The sequence below is a fragment of the Anguilla anguilla genome, chromosome 19, assembly GCF_013347855.1.
Source record: "Anguilla anguilla isolate fAngAng1 chromosome 19, fAngAng1.pri, whole genome shotgun sequence".
Classification (NCBI taxonomy): domain Eukaryota; kingdom Metazoa; phylum Chordata; class Actinopteri; order Anguilliformes; family Anguillidae; genus Anguilla; species Anguilla anguilla.
In genome coordinates this window covers 7,338,992-7,361,185 of record NC_049219.1, presented here as the reverse complement: position 1 = coordinate 7,361,185, position 22,194 = coordinate 7,338,992, and the positions used below count along the sequence as shown (strand labels likewise).

The 22,194-nt window shown below is 52.9% G+C and overlaps 1 protein-coding gene across 2 annotated transcripts in view; it reads right to left on the bottom strand.

Moving 5' to 3' along the window:
* Positions 1-22,194, bottom strand: part of LOC118219108 (proton myo-inositol cotransporter-like) — a 40,534-nt gene that overhangs the window by 4,490 nt on the left and 13,850 nt on the right. For both annotated transcript variants that reach the window (XM_035402011.1, XM_035402010.1), the window contains 3 exons: positions 20,325-20,533; positions 7,097-7,205; positions 432-595 (listed from right to left, as the gene is read on the bottom strand). In XM_035402011.1, coding sequence (XP_035257902.1) covers positions 432-595; positions 7,097-7,205; positions 20,325-20,533 — 482 coding nt within the window. The remainder of the gene's footprint in view (positions 1-431; positions 596-7,096; positions 7,206-20,324; positions 20,534-22,194) is intronic.

The window sequence follows — 22,194 nt, the reverse complement described above, 5'->3', positions numbered from 1 at the left end:
AGAGAGGGAGAGGGAGGGAGGGAGAGTGAGAGAGAGAGAGAGGGAGAGAGAGAGAGAGAGCGAGAAAGAGGGAGGGAGAGAGAGAGAGGGGAAGGCAGAGAGAGAAAGAGAGGGAGAGAGGGAGGGAGGGAGAGTGAGAGAGAGAGAGAGGGAGAGAGAGAGAGAGAAGCACGCTCAATACAGGCTGCGTGTAAATTAAACTTGCATCACAGCGCTCCCACACGCGAAAGAAAAGACCAAAGAACCCGCCATTCCATCGACTTTCCTCACTTCCTCCCTGAATTCGCAATCCAATTCACACAGCTGTCACCTGTTACTACTGCAGTTTTCTCCCGGTAAGTGTTCTTCCTGGCTGCAACACATTCTAAAGCAGGAGTGCGAAGGCTGTGCCCCATCCAGGATTAGAACCCGCAGCCCCCCACCCCCCTCACCGATGATGCTGCCGAGCGTCAGCCTCCGGCGGCCCGTCCGCTCCACCAGCCACACCCCCAGCAGGGTGAACAGGAAGTTGGTGAAGGCGGTGACCGCCGACAGCCAGATGGCCTGCTTGTCGTCCCGCACTCCCGACATCTGCAGGATGGTGGCGCTGTAGTACCTGCAGCCCAGGGGGCAGAGACACAGTAAACCCAGTGTGTGCGTGTGTGCGTGTTAGTTATAGTGTGTGCGTCTATTGAGTGTGCAAAGGATCAGCATTAACCGGTTCAAACACAGATAGAGACACCCCAGCTCTAACATAATATTTGCTCAGCTCGGCCAATCAGACGCTGACAATCTCCTGGCCAATCGGATTCAGACTCCTCTCTGTTCCAGCACAGCTCTGTCCCTCCCCATATTCACTCACCCAGCCTGGTTTCTGAGACTTTGCCTGGCACTCTCCTTATGAGGGGCAACAGACGGAATCTTCCAGATGCGCCCCACGGGCCCCGCCCACCCAGAGCCATGCTCGCAGATCATTGGATGCCGTTAGCCTGATGTGAGACACTGGGCCTGGGGGCTGAGAGTCAATCAGCTGCCTGATTAGCTGTGAGGCAGGCGCTCGATAACACCGAGACTGACACAACGAAGGACAGTCTCTATCAGAACTGCTCCCCATCTCCCTACCACTATCTATCTCCCCTTCTCTCACTCTCTCCCCCTCTCTTTCTCATCCCTCCATCTCTTTCCCTCTCTCTCCCCCCATCTCTTTCCCCCTTAACTCTCTACCTCCCAGTGTCTCTCTCCTCCTCCCTGTCTCTCTCCCCCTTCTATCTCTCTCCCTCCATCTTTCCCCCTCATCTCTCTACCTCCCAGTGTCTATCTCCCCCTTCTATCTTTTCCTCCGTCAGTCTCTCTCTCTCTCTTTTCTCTCCCTCCCTGTTTCTCTCCCCCTTCTCTACCTCCCTGTCATTCTCCATCTGATCTCTTCCTCCCTTTGTCTCGTCTCTACCACCCCCTTCTCTCTCTCTCTCTCTCTCTCTCTCCCCCGTCTCTCTCTCTCCCTCTTCTCTCTCTCCCTCCCTCAGGTGAGCTGCTCCGAATCGGAGCGTGCTCTTCCGAAAGGCTCCGCTCGCGCACACGTCCCGCTGCCCGGCGACTGCAATCACCGACCGTACCCGGCGACCGCTTGCCGATTGGCCGACCGTCTGTCTGAAGAGGGAGTCCTGCCACGTCATTCGCTCGCCTTCTCAGGAAGCGGCGGCCGCTGCTGCCGGCTCACACGGCGTGAGCTCACGCTCATTTGCATGCTAACCGGAGTTGGGAACCCGCTTTCGCAACCTGCTTCTAGCTGAACGGTATTGGCTACACCGTAAAACCTAAATGCAATGCAAATGCCAATCGTACTTAACCCTTTAAGGTGAAAGATCACAGATGTGTAATTAGAATGTTCTTAATTAAGAATTCTAATGCTGATGTCACAATCACTACGGGTGACTGAAAGCACTGCAGTTCTATAATACTGACACAGAACTCCAAAAAACCTACTCTTCAAATGGTTAAATGAAGTAGTCTCAGCTTAAAACAATGGAATAAATCATGATGAACATTCAAACAGACGAAGCTGCCCTACTGAAATGGCTCGAGGCGATGCTTTTTCCTCAAAGCGTAAGCTCAGTGATCAGTGTGAACTGGAGAGGGGAGGGTGGAGCCTGCGTTCAGCTGTGGCGTGAACATAGATCAAAGGGAAGGAGGTACGGCGGCGACTTTCGCAGAAATGTCACTCATACATCAGCCATCACTCACCGAGTGTCAGCGCGCGCTAGCTTAATAAAAACCCGCGCGCTCTCCAAAACAAAAGGCTTTCAATAATGCAGGAGTACAGCTGGGGGTCACACACACAGAGCTCTGCATAACAAACTGTGTGTGTGTGTGTGTGTGTGTGTGTGTGTGTGAATGTACGTGTGTGCACGTGTGGATGTGTGCATGTGCATGCGTGTGCGTGCATGTGTGCATATGTGCATGTGTGTGAATGTGCACGTGTGTGTGTGTGTGTGTGTGTGCTTGTTTGTGCTTTTCAATAATAACACCACTTGCTTGACAGGCTGCACTGGAGTTTGGGGGACACACACGCGCTTCCGTGCGTTTTGGAGAAGGCTAAACGCAGCCTATCCGCTCTTGTTCACTTCGGTTCAGGGTTACTAAGGAAGAGCCCGGCTGCGTCGCTCACAGAACAACGGGAACGCGCGTGGAATAAAAAAACCGCCAGGGCCAATCGGCGACGCAGTGGGCGGGGTCTAAAACCAGCTGCGGGGAAAACGAGGGCTGAAACCACCTGCCGCCTCGACGCTGCCACCACCGGTGGATCAGCCTAAATAGCGCCCCCTACCCCCGGTCCCTGTGAAAGAGCATTATGTGAGAGGCTCCGCTCTGTGCGGTAATGGGTAGGGTGGGGTGGGGGGGGTGTGTGCGGGACTCTTTAACCGAGGGCTGGACGGCGGGAGGCGGCCCACCCCGTGGGGAGCGGGGTCCTCGCCGGTCGCCTCTTCGCCATGGCAACGGCTTTCGACGAGAGCCGAGCGGGAACGCGTTCCATTAAACGCAGCGGGGTTTCTCGCGCCCCCTGATTGGCCGCCGCGGCCTCGTGGGCTGGGCTTAAGAGTCGTTCCCCGCCGCGCGATTGTCCGTTATGCTGGTTTCCAGGGGCGCTGTTAACACCCCTATTATACCACGGGTCAATCTGACCCGTTTTTGGGTTTTTTTCATTTACATGAAACACCGGGACCACTTCTCTTTTTCCAAAGTGAAATTTTATGACCTTTACTCCTTCCGCAGAGTGTTTTTCAGCCACAGCTGCGTTGCAGAACGTCTGCGCACTTCGAATACAAAGATAACGTCGTGCATACAGGCGGCAGTGCAGTCTAACGGGTGAGGAGCTGGTCTTGTAACCTGAAAGGTCACACTTTCAATTCCCAGGTTGGACGCTGCCGTTGTACCCTTGAGCAAAGTACTGGCTTCAGTATGTATCCAGCTGTCTAAATGGATGCGATATACTTACTACGTAAGTCGCTCTGGATAAGAGGGTCTGCTAAATGCCTGTAATGTAATGTAATGTATACAAAGATGATGTTGTGGGTCAGTTTGAATCAATATATTGTTTTATGGTAACCTTTATGAAATGCAAAAAAACACATGATTGCTGGGCACAGTATGCTACGATCCTGCTTTGAACACCGCTAACGTTAGCCAGCATACGCCTTCCGTTACTGAGAGAACAGCGGCTACTGCTAGAGACTACTCACTCCACACTGTATTCCCCATACAGCGCTACTGTTCATACACACTAACACGCAGACCACACAAACATACACACACACACACACACACACACACACACACACACACACACACAGGCTCAGCTGAATTCTCCCTGGCTTTATTAATGATTTCTGTCTCCTTATCATACAGATCAGACAGCAAATCAATCCCATCAGACAATGGAGACACAGCATCTGATCAAAGCCCTCTCTCCACATCAATGATCTCACATCACAGAGAGAGAGAGAAGGAGGGAGGGACGGAGGGAGAGACAGGGGAAGGGACAAATGGAGGGAGGGAGGGAGAGAGAGAGAGAGAGGTAGAGAGGGAAGGAGAGAGTGAGAAAGGGAGGGACAGAAAGAGAGAGGGATGGAGAGAGTGAGAAAGGGAGAGACAGAGAGAGAGGGAGGCAGAGAGAGAGAGAAAGGGATGAACAGAGAGAGAGAGAGGGATGGAGAGAGTGAGAAAGGGAGGAACAATGGGAGAGAGGGAGGGAGAGAGTGAGAAAGGGAGGAACAATGGGAGAGAGGGAGAGAGAGAGTGATAAAGGGAGGAACAGAGAGAGATGGAGGGATAGAGAGAGAGAGATAGGGAGGAACAATGAGGGAGGGAGAGAGGGAGAGGGAGGAAGAGAGACAGTAAGGAAGAACGAGAGAAGGGGGCAGCCAGGGACAGGCAGAGAGGAACACTTTGAAAAAGCACTCTCTCGCAATAAACCTGACAATGAAATCACTCATTAAGATTCACACAAAACCGCGCATCCAAAACACATTTGTGTCCACCCTTCCGCTCTGCTGGGACTGAAGTGACCACGCTCAGCCTTGAAAGAGCCAACTGCGGTATACAGCCTGCTCCAGTTCCAAATTTCACACAACGAAAGCGTCTTTATGCAACTCCGGGATCTATGACCCACTCTGTTCAGTTTGGTCGCCACTGAAAGGGTCAGGGTTTTTAAATCTGATTGATTACCCGTGGAAAATCTCGTGCTGTGTGACAACTTGTTTGTACATTTAAAAAAAAGTGCAGCTAGCACAGCCAATCAGCGATGAGATTCAGTGTACATGTCCCAGAGTGCACTTGGAAGGAGATCTGTCCTCTACGCCCGCAAATACATTCCACTGCAGCTTCTGACATGAGGGGGCACGACCCGGTCACAATCTCCAATTTGGCGCAATGCATTCTGGGCGAGCGGGCCATCAATTTCCTCGCACCAGACCAGCAGGACAAGGAGACATGCTCTGTCCTTCCCCCCACCCCCAGGAGACCACTCCCTCCCGGCGGGCATGGGTTGCTAGGCAGCGCCCGACGCTCTGCCCCTGGGGTTCCCGCGGCGACTCCCGCCGAGAGCGACACCGTCCCCTCCGAGCTGTCGGGGCCCTGCTCCGAATCCCCGTTTCCCTGGAAACGCGGGAGACCGCCGTGCCGTCCCCGACAGCTGCGACTGGCAGAGCTGTCACTCAGGGTCGATCTCTGGTGGCGGGAAACGCGTCCGGGGGTGACCAGTATTCCCGCGAGTCTCTCATGAGGGCAGACCTCCCCTGTGCTCACTTGTGCGCAAGCACACTCCTATGCACGTGAGGACACAGACGCGTGTAGCATGTAACACACTCATCACACACTCTCAAACACACACACACACACACAAACACATAGACACGTAAACGGATATACACACGCACACACACGATCATCATCTGACATTCGCTGCCCTAAAAAAAAAACAAAAAAAAACACTTTTTCCTCCGTCTGGAGTGGTTGCCTAGCAACGCCGCATCTCGACGGAAAACGGTTCGCGGCGCTGTAAAACAAGTCATTTCGACTTCCGCGTGCCGGAGAGACAAACGGACGGCGACGGCGGCGAACGGTCGACCGTGACCGAGCTGTTTCCCGCGGAGCCGTTTGAGACCCGGGCGGGGCGTTCTCCTCCGCGGCGCGCGAGCGGTTCGGTGCCGGCGAGCGGTTGCGGTCGATTCCGCTTCGCTCCCGAGCGCCCGACCGCGCGCTCATCTTCCGCGAGAGCTGCGTGTGGCGTTACACCCGCCCCCTGCTGCGTTTCAAGCTCTTACATAATAGGGAACACAAACGACTCAAGGAACACGTAACGTCAAGACAGAGCGCCTATTGCGAAGACAATACGTTCGGCCCCATCTACCCTTCTGTTACGCTGGCGTTAAATAAACGGAAGCACTGTGTATGTTTCACATTAAATACACCGTGGCAATGGGTTTGAGCCCATGCTACATCGTTAGCCACAACTTGATTACCCAGGGAGGGGATGGCATTGACGTTGTTCCACCAGGGGTGGGGTGAGTTTCAAAAAAAAGAAGAATGTCTTTAACCCTGTACGGTAATGAATGCGTGATTAGAATGTTCTTCACTGAAACATTCTAACGCTGGTGTCGCAATCACTGCTTGCAGCTGAAAATAACGGAGTTCTAGAACTCTGACTTAGAATTTCGAGAAGCCTAAGCCTCCGAGGCTTGAAGAACAGGAGAGAGAAATATACTTGTGCTCACAGATGATTATAATCTGTAGCGTTCTGCTGGGAGACTCCTCTGTTATATTAAAGCATACGTCTCTGCTCTGTTTAAAGCTGAGCTTTCCCATTGACGTCTGCTAGGATGAGTCACCGGCAGACCCTCATCCGGATTACCCATGATGCTTCAGGCCAGGGGCTCGTCTGGTATGACGCTTAAACTCTGCCGGGGAGCGGCCCAATTTTTACTCTCGTGACCCTGCCGTGACCTCTGATGTCACCGAATGCCCCGCCCAGCGGGCCCCTGACTGGTTGCTCGTGTGAAGGGGAGGGCGGGGTCTGTGTGAACCTGAAAGGCTGTGCTCGTGAATCCGACTGCTGATCTGTGCTGCTCCACACACACACACACACACACACACACACACACGCACGCACACAGTGTGAAGGATGGCTCTGCTCTACAGTTCAGGAGGTCATATCGGGCAGTGTGCTGGACGTCATTCTCTACAGTTCAGGAGGTCATATCGGGCGGTGTGCTGGACAGCTCAGGTCTATAGTACAGGAGGTCATATCGGGCAGTGTGATGGACAGCCAAGCTCTTGATTACAGGAAGTCCTAATGGGCAGTGTGCTGTACAGCCTGGCTCCAGGTTACAGGAGGTCATATCGGGCAGTGTGATGGACACCTCGGCTCTACGTACAGGAGGTCATATCGGGCAGTGTGATGGACAGCCAAGCTCTTGATTACAGGAGGTCCTAATGGGCAGTGTGCTGTACAGCCTGGCTCTAGGTTGCAGGAGGTCATATTGGACAGTGCATTGGACCCCTTCTGCAGATCTTGTCAGGCACAGGCGAGGGCAGCCCCGGGGGCAGGGAGGCGGGGACCTACATGACCGTGTTGATCCCGGACAGCTGCTGGAACATCTGCAGTCCGCAACCGACGATGAGCGCCCGGCGCGTGGGGGGATAGGACAGCATGCGCCAGATCACCGGGCCTCCTGCGAAACAGACCAACCAGAGACCAGAGCGTTAGCCGACCCGGCGACAGGACACAGGCCACAGGGACTCTGACTCACACACACTTACAACAACCCTTAACCCTGTGAACGGTAGGTTTTTGGAATGCTTTTTTTCAAAATTCGAAGTCAGTGTTCTAGAACTCCATTGCTTTCAATTACCAGCAGTGATTGTGACATCAGCATTAGAATGTTCAGCTACAGCAAGAACATTCTAATCACATATTTGCGATATCACACCTTAAAGGGTTAAAAGGACAATATTTCATAAATGTAACACAATTAAAATATTCTATTCGGTTCCAAAGGCATGGAGGTGATGGGAGGGGATAGGGTTATTATTTAATTCACCCTGTATTCACACAGTAAGCAATGGCACAAAACGCGCTGATATTTTCTCCCTTTGTACCGGAGAGAGGAGCGCGGTGGCGGTCTGTGTTCTTCCCGGGGGTGGGCCAATAAGGAGAGAGAGCTATTACCGTCCGCCGCAGCTGGCTGCCGCTGGTCTCCACGGTAACGCGGGCGACAGGGGGGGATTCCCTAGTGCCGTGCAAAAAAAAAAAACAAAAAAAAAGCCCAGAGGCAGCTGGGGTACGAGCCGCCCCGAAAAACACGCACACACGCCGCGCTGCCGCTCGACCGGGCCGGCCCGCGCGCCCTGGAAAACCGGCGACGTGCGTCAGAGCTCTCAGAACGAGGTCAGGCTTCGCGGTTCTCCGTACGGTCACGGTCCGCTCTGCGACCGTGTCCGAACCCCGTCCGAGCATTTGGGGGGAAACCGCAGAACAGGACGACCTCAACTTTGCTCCTGGAGATCTGCCGTCCTGTAGGTTTTCACCCCGACCCCTAACGAAGCCACACCTCATTCAGCAGCAGGAGATCCCACCGAGCTGCTAATTAGCAGAATCAGGTGTGCCAAAATTAGGGTTGAAATGAAAGCCTGCAGGACGGTAGAACAGGGTTGGGCAGCCCTGCTGTAGAAGGATGCCTGGCCTGGCATTTTACACTTCTGTTGGCTAAGCGGGAGCCAACTGCATTTTTTCATGTGGTCAAGAGCAGTCTGATATTCCTAACGCAGAATCCCACACGCTGATAGAGTCATAAAAGCAGTACTGGCCACACGTAGCGGCCCAACACCGCGTTAAGCGACCTTCCCCAACAAAGTGCTCAGGCGCTTCCGTTTTACCGTTCCCTCGCCGTAGTTCTGTCAGGGGCCGACTCAACTCCAGCGATAACCGAACCGTAAAGAACAGGGCGAAGAGGAACGAACACACAAAATGGCCGCCAACGCCTCGAATTTACAGCCAGTCCATTTCGCGACGGTACTAAAGGCGGTGCGTCACCTGAGACTTACGGCTGCGTTGCTCTTCGTAAAGAAACCACCATTTCAGCGCGATCTTATTACTTGGAGACGGCAGCCTCTCTAGTCGCTAATAAAGAACGATAAGGCGTAGACTACGTCTGGTAAAAAAAAGTCAAAAACAAGGTTCCACTGAGAGACGTGGTTTTGACCCAGAAAGAGACGGTAAGCAGCACAGAATGACGCGGCATTTTCCCAACCCAGAAAACTCTCTCCGTGAAACCGGCACAGGCACCGGAGAGAGAGATACCGATCCTCTCAGGAGAAGCAAGAGACTAGTTTTCCCCTTTCCCCCTCGGCTTCCACGGTAACTAATTCGAGCCTCATCGGTTATTCTGTGCGCGACTTAGTCTCCCTGGAGGGAGTTATCATCTGCATTCTCGGCTACGGCGCAGAGCCCCGCAAGCCATCGATCAGAGCGCTACAATAAAAACCGCATTAGGAAGAATCCCGGCTAGACCCGCGCGCGAGGGCCGGGCTGCTCACCGCGCGAAAGCTTTCTTCTGCTTTTCTCGCGTTTGATCGGTAAGCTAGCTCTTAACTGAGACGTTTCGGAGAAACGACGGGCGACGGGCGGTCGGAGACAGCCGCGAAAATGAAGGCGCCGGCTGCACAGCGCCCCCTGTAGGCGAAACGGATCGAGCGCAAGGCGGTGTTTTTTTAGAGCAAGAGGGCGTGGTCACTGCGTCCCTGGCCAGACGGGTCAGTCACTGGATTTTACACCAATATGACAATTTCCTTTTGGGGGATGCTTTTAGCCAAACAACGGCTAGCATTTCACATTGTAAGCAAACACTGCTAACATCGAACATCCACCCTTAGGATAAAGCCACACATCCTCAGATGAGAAGAGAATATTAATCGCCTCCATTCATTTTCAATAGGAGCCCATTTCTCATGTCCGCAATGCATGCTGGGATAGCTGGCGATGCGAGTCAAGCCGGCGGGGCGACCGGAAGGACGGGGGAACACGGCGCCATAACCAATCGGATTGAAGATCCGACGTGCGAACAGTCTCCGATTTCAAATGTTATTTCCCCGTCCCACGTAGTTCTGGACTCGTCGATTATCGCAGCGCGGGGGATTTCCAAGATCGATACGCGTTTAACGAAGAGTGATTTAAAAAACGGAAAACGCGCCCACAAGCGGCCGACCGTGGGAGGGGCGAGAGCGATGCCAGGCGAGCTCGTCGGTGGGGAGGTGCGGATTTACCCTTAGCGACTGGCGGGGAAGGCCCGGAGCCGCTCGGACGCGGTTGCCGGGGAGATCGAATATGGGATGGCCGGCCCGGCGATGGGGGGGCGCGGAACAGACCGGTCCGGTCGGGGCGTCCGAAGCCCCGGCGCGGCGTTGGCGGCACAACGTGACATTTCGCTGCGTTTTTTTGACGACCGCATGAACGACGACTGAAGGCTCCATTTCGAAGGCGTCACTCCGGCGATACGTCGTCTGATTTGAGACTGAACCTCCGCGGCGGTTGCGTGCGGCTAATTAGCCGGCTGAACTGATAAAGACGGAATTGGCTTTGTGCGTTTTTTTGTGCAGGATTAGACAGGCCACACGCTCCCTGCATACCCTTTAATAGGCGATCGTTCTGTTACCGGGTGGGGGCAGGGTGGTATTCGGGATGGGAACGACACCCCCCCCCCCCGGTAATGCGCTCGCATCGTCGTCGCCCTTAACGACCCCCTCTCCAATTAGAGGCTCTCCTCTGCGCTCCGCCCGCCGCTCATTACGGGGGGGGGGGGGGGGAGTAGGGCGGTGCTGTTCCGCCTCTCAAGACAGGCAGTTAGCGTTCAGGCATCAAAGCCGGCGCGCGATGGGCAAGCTCGCCCTGGGAAACCGCCCGTAGCGGAGCTAGCGTCAGCGCTAATTTCACTGAACAGTCTGGCATGCTCGACGCATAATATGACCTTTGACCTCAGCCAGTCTCCAGGGCGAGGCTACGGCTAACCGCAGCTCTGAGGGGACGGAGGCTTTCGGCTGTCAAGGCTCTCCCCCCCCTGCCTCATTGCTCAACAGCGCCCCCCAGTGGTCGATCACCTACAGCCTGACAGCTGAGCAGTACGCTGCCACAGCAGCGCCTGCTATAGAGATTCAGCATCTGCGGAAGAAATATGACTTTTATTATCGCAGCACAGATGCAATCTGATTGGACAGACCGCATGAATATTCAACCGAAGGCCGTAGCAACAACTAAATCTGCTCGCAAACAGCGAAAGGGAAAGGAAGCAGTTTTGCCTGTGTAGGAAAAAAAAAGAGTTTATTAAGCATACTTGATATAAACTGTCAAGTTTCCTGAGAAGTACGAGAGCGAGAGGGGTAGGTGGGGAGGCCTTCCTCGAGTTTCGCGTTCCCATGCCGAGCTGCTCCACCCCCCCCCCCCCCCCCCCACCTCGCTCCGGGGCGGTCGGGGGCCCCGGTTGAAAAATGGCTCTCATTTACCGAGCGGACGGGCGGTATCCCAGAGGGCCCGGCTTGCGATCGCGTCGCGTTTATTGGGCCCCGTCCGCGCCGCCGGATATTTACGGTGGCGGCTCGGGGGGGGGTGGGGTGGGCGAGCGCCGAGGCAGAGCCTTCACCGCCATCCGCCGCCGCTAACCGCTAACCGCTAACCGCCGCGATCCTTCACCGTCAGCCCACAACCGCTCCTACAACAGCACCAACACCCGGAGACTCGCATACACAAAAGAGCCATGGAGTCCCAGCCTGAGATAATACTTAACACATTTCAGGAAGGGCCGACTGCAGGCTGCGGTCAAAACTTAATTTAAACGAGAGGGATGGCATGAAATATCAAATGATAAGATCCACCGGTTACACGCGCCGACGGCCCGGGAATTTATGTAAATGTGCCGCCGGTTCACAAATCCCATAAATCTTCGAGCGATCGAAGAGGCCGCTCCATCTTACCGGTAACTGACAATCTGTGGAATGGCAGATTAAAATGTAATTACCCGTCATTTGGGAAAAAAAAAAAAAAAAAAAGAGAGCTGCCCTCCCTCCCTCCCTCCCTCCCTCCCTCTCTCTCTCTCTCTCCCTCTCTCTGTCTCTCTCTCTCTCTCCCTCTCTCTCCCTCTCCTTCCCTCCCTCTCTCTCTCTCTCTCTCCCTCTCTCCTTCCCTCCCTCTGTCTCTCTCTCTCTCTCTCTCTCTCTCTCTCTCTCTCTCCCCCCCTCTCTCTCTCTCTCTCTCCCTCTCTCTCTCTCTCTCTCCCTCTCTCTCACGCCGGGGGCGGGTGGACGTGACCTTTCGCGCGTCGGCGCGTCCGGCGGCTCTCATCCCGCCCGTGTGTCCCCCCCCCGGCACAACTTTGAATAAAACATCGGGGGGGGGGGGATCTATCGACCGGCTGCCCCTCGTTAAAATTCTAATAACGGCGCCTGGCTTTGTCGCGGGGTCACGCCCGTCTCTCTCCCTCTCGTTAGATCTGCTGGTCCGGCCGGGCCGGTCGGCGACGCTGATCCCCCTCCTGCCCCCCGGGGGGGGGGGGGGCCTGCCGTCCTCGTGGCTTTTACTCTGTCTGGTTTACCGGAAACGTGTCCGCCTGTAACTCTTGTGGCCTTTTAATGGAGTCCAGAGAGCCACTTAGTGCGGTCCAGAGCGCTGCATTTCGCTCTGTCCCCCCCGATAGCCCCGCCCCCCTCCTTAGTCACATGGGGTCAGGCTCACAACGGACAGCCTTCGCCCCCGGGGGACCGAAACGACGCCCCCCCCAAAGCAAAGAGCCTCTGCGATGAAAAATAATCGTTTTACCGAACAGCGATATTACACACGGAAAACACAACCGAGGAAAACACACACTGTGATATGACGCCTATCTTCCCCCATTCAGATGTCAAATGTGATTTTTAAAGAGAAACTTGTTTTCTATTCGTTCTTCAACATCATGGATTTTGACAGCTGAATGAAAGAAACGTTCTGTAAGAAACACAGAATTTCCTTTCCGTTTTTTTTTTTAAACAGAGGCTGGGCTTGTTTTTCATTTGTTTTTTTTTGGTTTCAGGAAATACTTCAGGGAAGCTTCGCTGCTCTGAGACTAATCCTGGATTCAGTCGACCGCCACACTCGAGGAAAATGGCGACAGGTGCTCCTGACAGTCTGACAAAAGATTGGGCGAGATAAGGTCAGCACGCATCGACGCCGTTGGAAAGAGCAGATCGGACGGCACATGTAAATGACTCAGGGGGGAGCCTCCGCCCTCTTTTTCGATCCCAGGATCACCGAGGGAAAAGGCAGTGGAAAGAATACCCACCCAAACACGCGATGCTATGCAAATACGCAGGCTGATGCACATTCACCGAACAACGCATTAATGAAATCTGACACGGAGCCTCCATTTTGGATCTGCCTCTCACAGTTTCCCATCTCGTCAGGGCATCCGCCGCGCTACCTAGCTGGTGCTGACAATCCCATATCAGTATTCAAGTCCCAGTGGTGGCGACCGCTTGTGTACATCTTCCTCTTCCTGGTCAGAGAATGATGGATGAGACACCGAACTGATCCATGCAAAGAACATCTAACACCCCCCCCCCCCCCCCCCAAAGGGGAACAAAGACAGTATTTACCCCGCTGTCTCCCTCTGCTTGTATTTCTTAGAAATCCATTAGTTTTTTTGATGTTCCAGTCTCTACAAGGGCATCGCTGGCATAAACGTAGCATTGTGAATTCTGCTAGCGTCATCGTGCTCCGCGCATTTCAAACGCGCTCTGCGAAGCGCTTTCATAAGAACATAAGAATACATAATGGCGAGGACAGGCCGTTCGGTCCGTCTGCTGGGGAACGCGTCGGGAGGGGGGCGGCCCTTTCAGACCTAGGTCCGCTGTTTCGCCCGCGTCAGTCCGCCGCTGTCTACCGCGCGGGGGTCGTTTAAAGTCGATATCCCGCTGCGGCGTGAAAAGAATAAGAAGGCCTTTTGTCAGGAGAACGTAGTCAGATGGTTTGTGCGTCTCTTCGGCTGCTGTGAGCGCTCCTCTTTTCCCCCCCCACAGCCTGGGAAGACTTCAGCACTTCGGACAGCGGCGGGCCCCGGCTGCAGGCAGCACAGCTGAGGCACAGCTAAGGTCCCGGAAACACAGCTAAGGCTGACCCCTTGCCAGAAGCACAGCTAAGGCTGACCCTCCCAGAAGCACAGCTGAGGCAGATCCACAGACCACCCAGCTGTGGCTGACCCTCCCAGAAGCACAGCTGAGGCAGATCCATAGACAACCCAGCTGTGGCTGACCCTCCCAGAAGCACAGCTGAGGCAGATCCACAGACAACCCAGCTGTGGCTCACTGGGCCGTGACGCACATGGGCAGACTCCCTCAGTCTGTGACACAGCTGGCATCCATGGACCCGTCGGACAAATTGCGAGCATCGTCGCTGATTTGGCGCCGATTTCCCGCCTCGCCCAGCCAAAGGCTTCGCTGGGGGGGGGGGGGGTCGTGAACCCCAATCCCACAGCCCCCACGGACCGCGGGACAACATCAACCTTCCTCTTGAAATCGCAAGGAAACAAACGGCTGCCATTACAAGATGGCTCCAGCTACGAGCTAAAACGACGACACGCCGTTTGCACGCAGCGCCGGACCGGATGCCGCACCACAGAAGCCACCAGCCTCCCTTCTCAGGGGCGAACCCCAGGGCATATAGATGCCTGGTGACATTTAGATACCATAGAGGTGTGGAAGCAGAGGTGACGGTGACGGTGACGCTGTTCCCGGTGGGGGGGGGGAAGGGGGGGGGCACTGGGGCGGGAAATCTGCCGGGTGAAGAGAAGGGGGAGGGGATGTATCCTTGAAGACCAGCTCTCCCCCCTTATTGGCTGGAATCTGTTCTTGCCTTATATGGGACAGAGCTTGTCTGGAAGGTAGAAGAAAGAGATGAGGTGTATGTTACCATGGAAACAGGGGGTGGGGTTCCAGGTAGAGGCTGTCGCAGGGCGGGGGGGGGGTGGGGGGGTGGGGGGTGCGGACGGTAGCAGGAAGGGGGGGTCATTAGGTACGGGGGGGCCTAAGACAGGAACGTTTCCGTCTCGATTCAACGCACACGTCTTGCGAGGACAGAGTCACGCTCGCACATCACAACCCTGAAGTTGTGATGTGCGAAGAAACGACGCGTCTCGAAAACGGGAGGGGAGCGTCGCGCGGGGAACGCTCGGCCTGAGCGAGCGCTACGGAGCTCCCGCGCTCCCCCCCCCCCGCACTAACGCGTCGCAGCTGCTGCCCAGAACACCGCCGGGTAAAACATAAACACCGAGAGCACCCTGCTCTGCCTACTCAACACGACATGATGGTTTCTGTCGGATGTAACATTTTTTTTTTTTTTTAAATCCCACACTTAAAGCACATCTGCTGTGTGTTTGTCTCAGTCCTGGGTGAGCGCAGGTAGCGGAACAGATGGCTGGTGGTTATGAGCATATGGTGAGGCCTGGGAGTGTTGCTCCAGCCAGTACAGAGCCTGGTACCGTACCAGCACGGTCTGGGTCTGTCTGAGTGGGTTTGCCGTTCCTGGTTCTGGCCAAGTGGATCGGACCCTGGGATTCTGTCAGATCCAAAATGGCCGCTGGGCTGTGCAACTGCAGGCAGCCAGTCCGGTTCTGTACTCTAGTGGTCCACAACTGAGGTTGTGAGTCTGACTGTGTGTGTGCGTGAGTGTGTCTGTCTGTCTGTATCTGCCTAGGTGTGTATGTGTGTGAGTGCGCATCTATCTGTCTCTGTATGTAACGGAGTATACACTTGTGTGTGTGTGTGTGTGTCTGGGAGTGTGTGCATGTGTGTGTGTGTGTGTGTGCATGTCTGTCTCTCTGTGTCTCAGAGCATACGTGTGTGTCTGCGCATGTGTGAGAGCGAGAGGGAGAGTGTGTGTGTGTGTGTGTGTGTGTGTCTGCCCGTGTGTGCGCGTGTGGCCTTCTCATCTCCTTGAAAGGCCGTGACACACACAGCGATCAGAGGGCCGAGCACACCACTGACACGTCTCCACACCGCAGTGTTTGAGTACAGAGCTGCCTACAGAGAGAGAGAGAGGGAGAGAGAGGGGGGCAGACAGAGAGGGGGAGACAGAGAGAGAGAGAGAGGGAGAGAGAGAGAGGGAGAGAGAGAGGGACAGACAGAGAGGGAGAGAGAGAGAGTCAGACAGAGAGGGGGAGATAGAGGGTGGGGGAGAGAGATGGAGAGAGAGAGAGAGAGAGAGAGAGAGAGAGAGAGGGGAGGGAATGAAGGAAGGGGATCGAGGGGCAGAATCCTCCACAGGTGAAGCTGAACGAGCAGCGGGAGGTAACGGCGGTAATAGCCGTATGTAAACACAAGCCCCGGCCGTGTCTTTAAGTGGAGAGGGGTGAATACCACTCAGCACTATCCATCCCACAATCCCCTTCACCTCTCCACAAAAAATCTGACCACTGGCAGCACTCCCAACTGATAGTTTCCCTCAGTCCAGTCACCTGACCACATTCACCTACATCACACAGTCCAAACACACATTGTGGGACTGTTGTCCAATGAAAGTAATGTCATGAGTCATTTTAATTACTATACCAAAATACATTTAATACAAAACTCAGCAGTGTGTATCCGTAACGACTATATCCCTGTATCTTAAGAATATACCACATACGTGGTTGACTTAAACAATTACGTACAGAATCTCAGTAACCTTAATTACTGCTACCCCGTACCACAGTAAGCCGTCATTTTAGACGATTCATACAGTTGGAATGTCATAGGAAACGGTAAAGAATAGGGCAATTGAGGGTTTTTGATCCAACCAAATCATTATTTTCACACGAGGCTCTCGTAATTATTGCGCTTAACGAACAGTCTTTTGAATATGTTTGAAAAGGATGATAAGCAACTGCCTCTTTTAAATGGCGCACGAGCGCTGAACAATTTGCGCCGTCGCTAATCTCCGCTAGAAGACAAGACTAGCGCACAGCAACGCACTCCGGGCTCACATAAAAGCGGTGAAAGGGTTCTTCAGCAGAAAATTGGAGCGGTATGAATCACCGGCAAGTCATTCAAAATTAATTAGGAACCCAGATCTGCAGCGCAGATGAGGAAGCGCGCTGGGTTATAATTGTGTTTCTGTGCTCTTCCGACCGGGAATGAAGTCGCGAGAGGAAGACAGCCGCGACAAAATCGTGTCCTCGCTCGGCTGTAAACAGAACCAGAACCGCCGGTGGGTCCAGCTGAATTCGTCTACTAAAGGCGTAGCAATGGGAACACTGCGCGGCGGGAGGGGCCTTGCCATGCAGTCTTTTGGACAGGTCCCAGGTCCTGACTCTCCGTGCATGGCCGTTAAAGGCGGCGGTGGAGCTTTTTCGAAAGGGCTGGGGGCTTTCTTCGTGAAAGGCTAAAATCCTATTTTAAACGGGAGGAATATGAATCAGAAGTCCGAGTCTCCCCCGGATTAATATCCCCGTAACGGTGGGCTGTTCTGAATGCAAATAACAGATCTCCCCCGCGCGAACAAAACAAACACATTAACGCAGCTGATTAGATCATGTTGACACGGACCTCAAACACTACACAAACCGAAGCAGGGACGGCACATTCGCAGCAGATGTCAGGCACTCCTATTTGGAAAGAACAGAAGGTAATATTAGCACGGTTAAATCGCGGCGCGGCCATTTGTATGCGTTAACACGTCGGAATAATAAACAGCCGCTACAAGGCGGACAGATAAAAAACAGTTCAGTCTGCGCTTATAAGAAAAAAACACCTTATATTGCGGTGCAAAGAAAAATATGGTGAAGAGTACACGAAAACTAGCTTAGTTTATCTAATTGTGCTTACTTTAGCGTTTAATTACCTATAGCATGACCAATCGGTACGGAGTAGGCCCATTCAACTAATTAGCTCATCAATTGCTAGATTGTGGATCCGGGAAAATAAACAGACGCATGTTGCGTATTGTATTAGGAGGGTATTATATTTATATTTACATCATATCCAGGAACAAACTCTGAGTATAATACAATATACAATCTTAACCAGTTTTATTTATGAAGATCTCCTGTCAGTACCGTATTCGTCTCTACACTATGTTGTAACCCTCGTGCACATCCTTTGCAACACCAAGGTAGATTCTGAGACATCGCGCGCGCGCGCACACACACGCACGCTTTTGTCGACGTACTCGAAGCCCAAAGCTTTTTCTCCCATTCCATCTGAAATGATTTTATATGAACTACTTGAAGGCAAACCTACCACATTAGATGCAATCAAGCGAAGTGAACCGAACGCTAATGTCTCGGTCTTACGCAAACCGGCAGGCTTATTAATCTTGCAGAAGAATAACGAAAAAAATTATTCAGAATAATGAATAAAAATCAAACGACCTATTTTACCTGATTGGCTGGCACTGATGATATCCAGATTATTTTACATGATATCAATATATCACATCACACATTCCATTTTGTGGGTAGGCATTGCTTTACTGCAGTGGTAAATTAACAACAGGTTTACATTTGTTATATCGAATGATATTTAACCGTAATGAGGAAAATCGTTTTTCTGCGAGACCTCGTAGCGCAGGGAAGGAGGGGGTGACGCGCAATTTTTAAAGACCGAAATATTGTCAAGCGTCTCGTCTCTTTAGCACATTTTTAATATGCTCCTTAATGTGTGTCTGGTGTCTTTACAGTCGGGCAATGTGGCGCATTTTAAACGGCTTCCAGAGCCAGCTAGAAGGATTTGCACATTTTTAATATGCTCTGTAAGGCATGTCTGATTTCTGTGCGTCTGGTCATGTGATGCATTTAAAATGAAATCTAGAGCCAGACAGAACCTCTGATCAGCGAGCGCTTATCAAACGCGCCGAGATTCCACTCTTCCTGCTTTTGTGGAAAGCTGATTTAGAGATGGGCCTGGTGCTCCAAAACCCAGACCTGCCCCCACCCCTCCCCCCCGTCTGCAGCCCCCCCTCTGTCTCTCACCCAACTCCTCTTACTTCTTCTTTTCTTCATTTCTTTTCTTTTTTCCCCACTGCTGACATCTTGCCCCCTCTCTTCACTTCTCTTCCGTGTTCATTTTCTTTCTCTCACACTTGCTCTGTCTTTTTGTCTGACACCCTCTCTCTCTCTTTTTCTCTCTATCCAAGCCAAGGTGTCAGCTGCCTGTCTCAAACACTGGAATCACTTCTTGCCGCAGTTGTGCCACCTCGGCATCGTCAAGGACAAGACTCACGGCGGTCCTCCTGAGGTCACTCTCAACTCGAGCACCTTGATTACACCCTCCCCAAATCAGCAAGCAATTGTGACATCAGCGCCATCGCCACGGTGACCCTGTGATTGACAGGACTGCCCGAATGACCGGGGGCCAGACGTCCGCGTAACACTGAAGTACAAAATGGAGCCAAAAGCGCCCAAGCTCTGACTTCACAAACTCGTTATGTCGAATGCGCTTACGTCCATTAAAAGGCACAAACTGTTTGGTTTCTTCTACGAGAAATTACAAACCAGGTAAAGGATTCAAAGTTGAAGCCCAAGACTGAATCTTTATTCTTTTGGCTGTGATTACGTACAGATGTTAAATACTATAATTAGAATGTTACTTGTGAGTAATGTGTGTTTTTTTGGAACACCAAATCTGAATTATTATTATCATTATTACTATTAGTAAGAACAACAGCAGCAGTAATTATAATAATAATAAACCCAAGCACCACCTCTCTCTCTTGTCCGACACCAACATAACAGTGGTGCCTGTAGTGGGCGTGGCCCTCGTACGGGTCACCTTCTGCTTCGTGATGAGAGAACCGGTGCTTTATTGTCTCCCGCCTGGAAGGTGCCCTTTACATGGTGCTTGATGGAGCCAGTAATAAAGTGACACGGCAGAGAGCGCGCAACCCAGGTGAAATTCAAATGGTGTAAACCCCCCCCCCCCCCGATGAGCTGGGCGCCACTTCACAGCCAGGAGGCCGAAGGTAGCCGCCGCGTTCCTCTTAACTTGCCCAGGGGGGGGGGGGGGGGGGGGGGGCGGAGAGGTCAATTAGAGCCAAGATGGAGGCAATTTCCACTCTGCCACTTGACCTCTAAATCCCACATCCCAATTTCGCTCCTCGGCGTCGCATTAGAGCGCGGCCCGGCTCCACGTTAACCCCGGAGGGTAACCGCGGGCGCTCGAAACCCAGCCGACACGGGGCTTTCAGCGACAGACAGAAAGCTGAGCGGTGCAGTACCGCTAGCAGCATGAACCAGAAGTCTGCGTCTCCCCCAGATTAATATAAATACTGAGCGGTGCAAACTGTTAGCAGAGACGACGTGTTCTGCTTGTATGTTTATTCAATGATATGGAAGGTGTGTGTAATGTGTGTGGGTGCGAGTCAGTATGTGTATAATGTATGTATTGTCCATGTATGTGTATAGTGTATGTGTGCATGCATGAGTGTGTACATTGTGCATGTACAGTATGTATAGTGTATGTTTTGTGTGTATGTGTACAGTGTATGGGTGCATGTATGCATGTGGACTTGGTACGTGTATAGTGTCTGTATGTATAGTGTATGTGTATAGTGTATGCGTGCAGTGTGTGTGTACAGTGGATGTACAGTGTGTATGTGTACAGTGTATGGGTGCATGTATGCATGTGGACTTGGTACGTGTATAGTGTCTGTATGCATAGTGTATGTGTATAGTGTATGCGTGTAGTGTGTGTGTACAGTGGATGTACAGTGTGTGTGTATAGTATTTGTGTATAGTGTATGCGTGTAGTGTGTGTGTACAGTGGATGTACAGTGTGTGTGATCGGGGCTCTCTCACCTCCCCCGCAGTCCTTCTCCTCCTCCTCGATGCTGCTCTTGATGCTGTCGTACTCCTCGTCGATGTTCTGGTTCCCGCGGATCTGGCTGAGCACCCGCCGGGCCTTCTGGGTGAGGCCCCTCTGGATGAGCCAGCGCGGGCTCTCCGGCAGGAAGAGGAAGCCCACGAACTGCAGGGCCGCCGGCACCACCGACAGGCCCAGCATGTACCTGAGGCAGGGAGGACCGGGGCTCAACCTCTGCAAGCCCTTCACTGACACACCCAGCTGCACTTTCACAAAACTTTTACCACCAACCCATTACAGTTAGACATAAAAGGAAGCCATAGGACAATTAAAAAAAAAAAAAAAAACAATTAAAAGACCTTAATTATCAAATAGATGAAAACAATTAAAAAACGTAAAAACCGAAACCGCCAAAGCCATTTCTTATCGGACCACACCGAACAGATATAATTCCGTTTAAAACTCGGGAGAGAGAAAGAGAAAGAGGGAGGGGGAGGGGGGCAGACAGAAAGACAGAAATGAACTTCCAAAGATGAACAAACGTTATCGAGCCGCCTTTCACATCGACCACGTCCCCACGTTCGCTATGTTGAGGGGGCCCTACATTCCCCGTGCTCAGGAGAACCGCATTTACTGCGCTCAGGAGACGAACATCCACTGTGCTCAGATGGGCCATGTCCGCTGCGCTCAGGGACCTCCCATTTTGCTGCGGTCACACCGCGTTCCTCCTCGGTAAAGGTCCCGCCTCCTCTGTGGGCTGGGGCGCAGGGACCGAATCGCCCAATCGGACGCCTCGCCTCCCGCAGTCGCCGCCGTCCCGAACCCAGAGGGGGCCCGTGGAAAGGTAATTATCGCCTTCGACTGGCTCCGTCCCAAATTCTCAGGTCCCCGCAGAGACGGTTCACGCCCTGCAGGCTAAAGCAGCGGTTTCCAGGTACCCTGTTCCTGGGGATCCACCATCCTGTAGGTCTTCACTCCAATCCGAACAAAGCACACGTCACTCAACAGCCAGAGATGCTAAGTAGTCGAGTCATGTGTCTCAAATTAGGGTTGGAGTGAAAACCTACGGGACTGTACACCTCCGGGAACGAGGGTTGGCTAACACGAGGCTAAGCGTCCCTTCGTCGAGCGGCTCCTTCAAACAGCGCAGTGCTGGCGGCGTTCGTGTTATTTATTTGTTTAATGACGCCGCCTTTATTTCCCGAAGCGAGGCAGATGTCTGAATAAAAAAAAACACAACACAGTTCCTTGCCGTTAATCTTCGCCGGGACTGCTTTAACGACCGGTTCACACCTCGGCCCGAACGTCTGCATCCGCTCACGCTCCAGGCGCCTTTAGCTAGACCCCTCCTTACTGACGAATCGGCTCAGTGTCCAGCAAGCGAAGATCATTCGCAGAGAGAGAGGCGCGGGCAGCCGCAGGTGGCCGCCGTTTGTGCTCGAAAGCCATCCGCGCTCCAGATGATGGATCGGCACCTTATTTACCTCCAATCAGGTGTGCGAACAATGACAGCGGGGAAGCAGGCAACATCAACCCCTCGAGGTGTGACATCACAGATACGTGATTTAGAATGATCTTAACTGAACATTCTAATGCTGATGTCACAATCACTACTGGTGATTGAAAGCAATGGAGTTCTAGAACACTGACTTAGAATTTTGAAAGAACATTCCAAAACGCCTATTCTTCGAAGGGTTAAAAGCCCATTCAGTAATTTTCAGTTGCTAATCAACAGAAATTACGTGGATGGCAACTAAGTACCTTGCTCCTAGTTCTTAACGTCTGGCACAGGCGTCTTGGTAACCTGGGAAACAACTTCACTTAGCCTTCTGAGCCTTTGTTACTGTTGCAGTTCACATAAGGCCA